At 33.9% G+C, this 9,239-nt stretch overlaps 1 protein-coding gene and 1 pseudogene across 1 annotated transcript; both read left to right on the forward strand.

Moving 5' to 3' along the window:
• The first annotated feature begins 3,056 nt into the window (after nucleotides 1-3,056).
• Nucleotides 3,057-4,730, forward strand: LOC145600719 (tetraspanin-8 pseudogene; annotated as a pseudogene).
• A 1,536-nt stretch (nucleotides 4,731-6,266) lies between these two features.
• Nucleotides 6,267-8,551, forward strand: LOC145600721 (tetraspanin-8-like). Its single transcript, XM_081656594.1, has 3 exons — nucleotides 6,267-6,773; nucleotides 7,206-7,250; nucleotides 8,237-8,551. Exons 1-3 carry the CDS (start codon nucleotides 6,267-6,269, stop codon nucleotides 8,549-8,551), a joined length of 867 nt encoding a protein of 288 aa, XP_081512720.1.
• Nucleotides 8,552-9,239: the final 688 nt, after the last annotated feature.

A 9,239-nucleotide genomic window follows, 5' to 3' on the forward strand; every position in this document is an offset into this window, starting at 1 on the left:
CCATCTAGCCCAAGCCCACCCACCTTTCCTTCTTCCTCTTCTCTTGGGTCGTGTCCCACAAGCCCACCGCATCACACAAGCCCACAGCAGCTACCTCCCTCTAGCCCTACTCCTCATATTCACTCACACATTCCTACTCCTCCCACACCTCCTGTTACATGCAGCCAGCATGGGATATTTAAGCCCAAGAAACACTTCAATCTTCTTACTGTAGTGTCAAAATCACCGCTGCCTCGTAACCCGGTGTCGGCCCTTAGGGACCCAAATTGGAAAAAGGCCATGACTGATGAATATGATGCTCTTATTAAAAATAAGACGTGGGAGTTGGTGCCCCGTCCTCCTAATGTTAATGTTATTCGGTCTATGTGGATTTTTACTCATAAAGAAAAATCTGATGGTTCGTTTGAGAGGCATAAAGCCCGTCTTGTAGGTGATGGTAAAACTCAACAGGTTGGCGTGGATTGTGGTGACACTTTCAGTCCGGTTGTCAAACCGGCTACTATCCGCACTGTTCTTAGCTTGGCTTTGTCTAAAGCTTGGGCCATTCATCAGCTAGACGTCAAGAATGCCTTCTTACATGGTGAACTACAAGAGACCGTCTACATGCATCAACCTTTGGGTTTTCGGGATCCGAACAAACCAGACCATGTGTGTTCATTGAAGAAAACTCTATATGGTCTCAAACAAGATCCACGAGCTTGGTATATGAGATTTGTTGACTATGTTCGGACTATTGGGTTCACTCAATGTACCTCTGATCATTCACTTTTTGTGTATCGGAAAGGTACTTCTATGGCTTATCTTTTGTTATATGTGGACGATATTATTTTGACTGCCTCTTCTGATGAGCTTCGTAAGTCTATTATTACTCTTCTTAGCTCTGAATTTGCTATGAAGGACTTGGGTGAGCTCCATTATTTTTTGGGTATAGCGGTATCTCGCCATGCAGGGGGTCTATTTTTGTCACAAAAGAAGTATGCCACAGAAATTATTGATCAAGCCGGAATGTCCTCATGTAAGCCATCCCCGACTCCAGTAGATACAAAGCCGAATTGAAACTAAGTGTTTCGGGCACTGCATTTGAGGACCCCTCCCTCTATCGGAGCCTTGCTGGGGCTCTACAGTATCTTACATTCACGAGACCAGACATTACATATGTCGTCCAACAAGTTTGCCTATTTATGCATGATCCGAAAGTCGAGCACATGAATGCTCTTAAGCGTATTTTGCGCTATATTCAGGGGACTCTTGATCACGGTCTTCATCTTTATCCTTCTTCTATTTCTACTCTGATTTCATACACAGATGCAGATTGGGTTGGATGCCCAGATTCCAGAAGGTCTACTTCCGGTTATTGTGTGTTCTTAGGTGATAATTTGGTCTCATGGTCAGCCAAACGACAGCCTACATTGTCTAAATCAAGTGCGGAGGCTGAATATCGAGGGGTGGCCAATGTGGTTTCGGAATCTTGTTGGTTACGTAATCTTTTATTAGAGCTACATTGTCCAATTCAAAAGGCTACATTGGTATATTGCGATAATGTTAGTGCTATTTATCTTGTTGGGAATCCTGTACATCATCAACGCACTAAACATATCGAGATGGATATCCATTTTGTTCGCGAGAAGGTTGCTCGTGGACAGGTTCGAGTGCTACACGTCCCATCCCGACATCATATTGCAGATATTTTTACTAAGGGTCTTCCCTTGGTTTTATTTGAGGATTTTAGGGACAGTCTCAGCGTTCGAGGTCCTCCCGTTTCGACTACGGGGGAGTGTTAGAATATATTGATATACATCAATATATTCTGTTAGTGTATAGTTGTTAAGTAAATATTTTGTATATTATCTCTTCCATATTCATAGGAAGTTAGGCCCTTAATTGTAGCATACTATACGTACTCTAGTTTGTATATAATGCCTTTGATAGGCCAAGATATATTCAAGGAATTATCTTCTTTCATTTAATAATTGTCCGAAACCGGTGTGATTCAGTCTTTATTTTATAAGTTAGACTAGTTCAAAACTCGTGCTATGCACGGTTTTACAATAATATTTTACTATTTGTTTATTAGAAACTGTACAAAACGAATCATTAGAAATACAAAAAAAAAATATAAAAAAAAGTAAAATAAACATTGTGGTATACCATAAGATTAATCTCAATGTCTAAATTACATTACAATTAATATGAGACGGAAGAATTAATTAGATTTTAGTATTCGTAATATGAAAGCTACTATTTTTTTAATAAAAAAAGTACTAACTATTCATGTTATTCTGGTTGATAACCAAAAAAAGAAATAAATAAATAAAACTTTTTAATGATATCCTAATAGTACTCGTATTTTATAATTTTACCTAACATTTCATTCAACACCACTATATTTTTTAATTTTATTTAAATTATTATTGTTGGATATCACTCCCTAAATTTAAGGCAAAAATTCTACTTTAAATATAGTAACAAACTTGTATCAATAACAAAAAAAAAAAAAAAAAAAAAAAAAAAAAAAAAAAAAAAAAGTAACAAAATATTTTGGCGGGAAAATTTTTATATGGTGATGACACGTGTACTTAAGGGATAACTACGGGGATTACTTTAGTATATAGGTATAGATTTGCCCAGTTCCATTGTTCCAATACTAGCATAATTGGTTGGCCGACCATAGATAAATAAAACTAGCTTTTCATAGAATAATCAACTTCTTATATATATTTTTTTTAAAAGGTAAGAAAAATAATTATAATTTTTTTTTTTTTTTTTTTCAAATGAAAGGTAGATTTTCGAACTTTGACTATATATATGTCATGAAAAACATTATTGCACGGCACAAATCATCTTTACAAGAAAGTCTCTTTTTTGTGTAGTAACAAAATTTGTAGTTGTGAAAGATGAGTTCATTAAGGGCAGCAGGAGGGTGTATGTTGTGTTTAGCGGGAATTTCATTTTTTATCACATTAATATTATCAATAAATTCAATTCATTATCTCGGCTCAGACTGCCCTGGTTTTCGTTTCCTCGGTATAACACTCTTCATTATCGGATTCTTAATGATGTTTATCCTCTACTGCACGAATGTCCCTGATGATTCAAGCGATCATAATTTACCAATATCGCTATCCTTGTCTTCACTTATATTACTTCTGTTCCTCGGCTTAGGGATATTCGCGTTGATTGTGAGCAGTAAAGGGGGAGGAAAATCGATCCCAGGGATATCGTACAAGGATTACTACTTAGAGTCGTACTCTAAGTGGATGCAGAATAAGGTTCATGATGAACATAATTGGGAAGAATGCTATAAGGAGGTTATTGTATATAAAGAGAATATATGCAGAAAATTTGAAAAGAAATATAAGAGGGACTCCCTTGATAAATTCCACAAACGTAATTTGTCCCCTTATGAGGTATGACTACTTTTCTTATTTTATAAAAAAAAAAAAAAAAAATTGTTTTGTTTCTTATTTTTGGTGGTAACAATTTCAGGCCAGGTGATTAAGTCCAGTTTTTTAGAGGTCATTGAGACGCTTATTAGCTTTTGCCTTATCTTATTGAGGCCTAGTAGATGTTTGAGTAGGCCAAAGTAAATTGAGTATTCCATAAATTAAATAGCTTATAAAAAGAGTTTTTTTTTGGGGTTCAAAAGCTTATTACAAGAGCTTTTTGAATTAGTTTATTGAATAATAATTAGCTTTTTAGGTATTATATAGATTAAAATATAAAGCTAACCATTAACAATTATTTACCAAATACTTTTACACAATCAGTTATTTACAAGCAACTAATGATCAAACTATTATAATAATCAACTTTTCAGCTAGTCATACCAGGTGTATCATCAACTACTAGCTAATTACTTGCATCAAAAAAAACTACTAGCTAATTACCAAATATCTCTCGTTATAGATATATTGATTTTTAAAAAATTGTCCCGATTATGTATATTAGTAAATTGGATCAACCATCTGATTGTGCTAATTTTCCAAACTAATATAAAGTCAAAATAACACATTTATTGAGAATAAGGTGAATAAAAAAGGGCCTTATTATTAAATAATAATTAGCTTTTTAGGTATTAAATTGATTAAAATATATAACTAACAATTAATAATTAATTACCAAATACTTTTACACAATCAGTTATTTACAAGTTGCTAATCAAACCAATTAATATAATAATCAACTTCTCAGCTAGTCAAACCAGGTGTATCATCAACTACCACCTATTTACCAAATATCTCTTGTTATAGATATATTGATTTTTTAAAATTATCCAGATCATGTATGTTTATCAGTAAATTCTATCAACCATCTAATTGTTGTAATTTTCCAAAATAATATAAAGTGAAAATAACACATTTACTGAGAATAAAATAGAATAAAACAATTAAACTAGTTCTGAAATATTTTAATTCGATGATCAACAGTCAGGTTGTTGCAAGCCACCGGAAGAATGCAATTTCAATTACACAAGTCCAACAGTTTGGGTAAAGCCGGAGAGTGGAAACTACTCGAACGTCGACTGCAACAAATGGGACAATGATCCAAAGAACTTATGCTACGACTGCAAATCATGCAAAGCTGCTCTTCTACAAGATGTAACTTCTCACTGGTTTATCACCGGCGTTTTTTTGGTTCTGATAATTGGCTTACTATTCTTGCTTGGTATAGGTTGCTTTGTCACGGCTATCATTTCAGATCGTTCATCTGAAGGTTATTCAAGGATATAAGCATATCTTTCGATCGTAATTGGCATGACCGATCCTTTCGACATTCATATGTTAGTGGTGTAAGTGTGTAACGACTATGTTATAATGTCTGTGATGTAATAAGAACGTGTGTTAGAGGTGATGTGACTACAATATAATGGTGACGGCTCACCCTCTTAAAAATCACTCTGCTTTTTAATAATTAAAGGTTTGTACCAAATTAATTAAAATTACTAAATTATCTTTAATTCTTTATGCTACATATATGACTAAATTACTTACTGTTTGGGTCCAATTTAGTCTAATTGGGTCTGGTCTATAAATGATTCAATTTCAAGCCCAAGTCAAAGGTTCAACTCTCCATTCAATGCCAAATCAAAGTGAAGTCAAGGTGGTGAGCCCACCTGACTTTAGGCCGTTGTCTCATTTTACATTCATTCACATCAAGCCTCAAGCAATTAATTCTCTTGTATAACTTTCTCTCTACACATTGTACTGATTTCGGCATCGGAGGGGCCTTCCTCGGCACAACCCCCGATGCTAGTTTACGTGTGTTTGTGAGCAGGAAACCCTCGGCCCAACATTACTTGGACCGAGCCTAGTCTTCAGCCACTTCAGAAGGACCTTGCCGAAGGTCCCATTATTCTACCCGAAACACTTAGTAATATTTAGGGGTAAGAAGAAGGAGTTTACTAGACCGATTCGTCTCACTGGTAAATTAGTGTAGGTCGGGATCTTGGGAAGGTAGGGCAAAGGATCGGAGTTCGGGTCGGTTTTGGTGAGAAGTCACATCTATTTCAAACTTGAGTCATGTTAAATTATTTTGTTTATACAAGTTGAGATCTAATTAAATCGTGATTTGTTCAGATCGATTTTGAGTCAGGCCAGGTTTTGACACTTGGCATCCACATGTAGACCTGTAGTCCCATAATGCTAGGCTTCTCCTTAATTAATCATCAATCCTCATGCTACCAAGAAGCTACTAATATGTTTCCCACCTACTTATGCAATTAAGCTTTCACAATAAAACAATTAAAGTCAAGGCTAGCTTGTTCATAAAAATAAACCTCCCATCACTCTTGTAATTTAATTCCATCTAGATTCTAGACTCTAGAGCCACTAAAACAATCAAAAAAATCAAAGAACCAATCTTCTACTTCTTTAAAAAAAAACCCACTACATTCATTAATTACTAGGATTTGGGGGAGATTATTATAATACTTTGAGCATTTCTTGTAATATTTATAAGTATTATTGGTTTTTCTTTTATTACATAAGTACATTGCATCATTAGTTTAATTAGCGTCATTATCTTACTTCTATACACATACATCATTAGTTTAATGATTTATGATTATAATATTATTTGTTGAACATTCAAATATAGTGACACTTCACAAATGACAATTTACCAATACCTTATTTTAAATTCCTACCTTATCTTACCTATAACAATATTTCAATGCGTACACATTACAATTTACAACTTTAAATACAAACTATCAACCCTGTTATATTCATCACATAGCACTAGCTAGTTAGTTTGCTACTACTAAAATGGTTCTTTCAAAGAAACTAGTTAACTTAAATAGTGAACAACTATCCCTTTCTTTTGTAATTATTCTTGAGTTTTGTACATCAATTGTGGCGATCTGCTCCGGAGGAAGCCTACTCTACCACATAAGTTCCGGTTGCACGGGCTTTCGATTCCTAGGGATCACACTAGTGGTCATCGGGGCTGCACTTTTGATTCTCAGCTTTACGAATTGTTTATTGTATCGTAAACATGAGATTTCCATAGCCAAGTCCATATCTTGCTCGGTGCCTTTGATCCTTGCCCTGCTCGGTTTAGGGATCTTCGCGTTGGCGGTCAGCAGTAAAGGAGGAGGGAAGTCGATACCCGGGCAAGCGTACAAGGAGTTTCGCGTAGAGTCATACTCTAAGTGGATGCAAAACAAGGTTGAGAAAAATTGGGATGAGTACTATAACAATGTTCTTGTTGAGAATAAAGAACTTGTGTGCAGTGAGCTTGCTGATCTATTAGGAATTGACCCAGCTTTGACGGTACTATCTCTATTTTTAAACTTTTACTTTTTTTAAAAAAAATCGATCTCGAGTTCCTTAAATTCATTTTTGCATATTAAATGTTAATTGAACGAAGTGAATATAGTATAAATGTATAATTAAACACGTTATGTCACATTGTCACAATATCACGATACTCAACCTTTATCGTTTACAAGACCTATAGAATTGAAACTAGGTTACTTGTCAGTTTATTTTCAAATTTTAACTTTTTTATAATTAGTGTGTAATAATCCGGCCATGTATTGGGTTGCTACTTTGAATATATTTTACTATAATAATGTTTAGCTAGTAAGCTAGATAAGCAAGTTTACGTTTTTCTTAATTATTTGAGAATAATCTTGAATGTGCCTTTAAAAGTAAAACCTAAGCACTTATTTGGTGCATCTTTTTTATTAATGTTGTTTACAGTTGCTTGTGGGTAACTTATATTCGGAGAACTATGTCAAAAGTGTTGTATGTTATGATATAAAAATGTTTTGCAACTATTAATTGTTAACAAAATTTATGTGTCATCAATATAAAAAATGATAGTTTTTCAAAATAACAAATTAATTACAGCCGCTTATTAATAAGTTATTTCTCATATAAATTTAATTGTCTTATAATATAGAGAACAAACTTAGGGCCTGTTCATATTTACTTAATTTCAGTTCAGTTCAGTTCAGTTCAGCTCCAATCAGTTCAGTTCAGTTCAGTTCAGTTCCAATCAGTTCAGTTCAGTTCAGTTCAGTTCAGCTCTGAATTTCTCTCTCTCATAAAATATTCATTTCAGCTCAGTTCAGTTCAGTTCAGTTCCAATCAGTTTAGTTCCAATCAGTTCAGTTCAATTCAGTTCAGCTTAGTTCAGTAAATGTGAACAGGCCCTTAGTACTCGTACAATTTAAAGCTAAGGGCCTGTTCTCTTACGTTGAAATTCAGTTCAGTTCAGTTCAGTTCAGCTGAGTTCAGTTCAGTTCAGTTCAGTTCAGCTCAATTCAGTTCAGTTCAGTTCAGTTCAGCTCCTAATTTCCTTCTCTTATAAAATATTCATTTCAATTCAGTTCAGTTCAGTTCAGCTGAGTTCAATTCAGTTCAGCTGAGTTCAGTTCAATTCAGTTCAGTTCAGTTCAGCTGAGTTCAGTTAATGAGAACAGGGCCTTATTTGATCTAACTTAACTATATTTTCCTATCAAAAAATAAAAATATAAAAAAATTAACTATATTTTGTTGAGTAAAACAGTATTATAAATTAATAAGAAGCAATAACATCTGTCACATATCATGTATTAGGACCGTTTATACAGTAAATGAATTGTATAAATATATATAGCATTATAGCTAGATTTTTGCTTATTTTTAGTTGAAGATATTAATTTTAAAATCATATATACATTGACACTGGATCTAAATTGAGTGCTCGGTATCAAACTAATCAGGTTTTTTTTTAATGTATTTTACAGTTTGGTTGTTGCAAGCCCCCAAAAGATTGTAACTTCAATAATACAAACCCAAAAGTTTGGTTAAAGCCAGCAAACAATAGCAACTACAACACCGAAGATGACTGCAATAGATGGGATGATGATCCAAACACCTTATGCTTCAACTGCCGATCATGTAAGGCCGGTTTCCTCGAAGACGTTACAAGTCACTGGTTTACAACAGGCATTGGACTGGTTCTGATCGCAGGCATACAAATGTTGATGGGCATTCTTTGTTGCATTTTTAGTGCCAATTTATCTCTTTATCAGGATAATAGGCAACCTTTGTTACTTTAGTTTATAGTAAATTTACTAAGTTGTTGGTTGGCATAAAAGGGCACTGTCGTATGTGTTGCTTTTGTTTAATTTGCATTGTTAAGTTTCCTATCTTAATTTATTATTTTTACAAAAAAAAAAAAAAATCAAAAGAAGTTAGTATTGACAAGTAACCAAGTATTTCCTAGCTACTTTCCTCCAATCATTTGTTTATCCTATTTCAAAATTATTTCTCATTAAAAAGAAAAAGAAAAAGAAAATCTAACTGAGAACCAATAGGAGCGGATAATATTTTAATACTATTTTTAATCAGACAACGCTTTTAATTAGTACAAGTACATAATTCGTTGGTCTATTGGATGTAAATTAATTAATACGAAGTAGTAAGTAAATATGTCTATGCAATGTGACTGTGAGCTACTAAATGACAAATGACTGACATGATAGCATTTGGAACAATTTAGTACTTTAAGTACACTTTAGTTGTATGCTTGTATCGATCAATTATTCAATTGTATATGGACCATAAGCTAGGTCAACTTCGATTTTCTCCAACAAGGTTATGATTTATCCCGATCCTCAATTACACTTTGTTTGGACAGGAAGAAATGGAAGGAAAAGAAGAGAAGAGAAATAAGAAAATCGATTATTAAAAGTTTTTTTCAAAATAACTTGAAATTACAGAGCATCTTATACACAGGCCTCGTGA

The sequence above is a fragment of the Chenopodium album genome, chromosome 21 (genome assembly GCF_948465745.1).
Source record: "Chenopodium album chromosome 21, dcCheAlbu1.1, whole genome shotgun sequence".
Classification (NCBI taxonomy): domain Eukaryota; kingdom Viridiplantae; phylum Streptophyta; class Magnoliopsida; order Caryophyllales; family Amaranthaceae; genus Chenopodium; species Chenopodium album.

Coding starts and splice junctions, on each gene's coding strand:
- LOC145600721 (XM_081656594.1), top strand. CDS start 6,267: ATGGTTCTTTCAAAGAAACTAGTTAACTTAAATAGTGAACAACTATCC. Junction 6,774..7,205: donor GAATTGACCCAGCTTTGACG/GTACTATCTCTA, acceptor TGTTGTTTACAG/TTGCTTGTGGGTAACTTATA. Junction 7,251..8,236: donor AGAACTATGTCAAAAGTGTT/GTATGTTATGAT, acceptor TGTATTTTACAG/TTTGGTTGTTGCAAGCCCCC.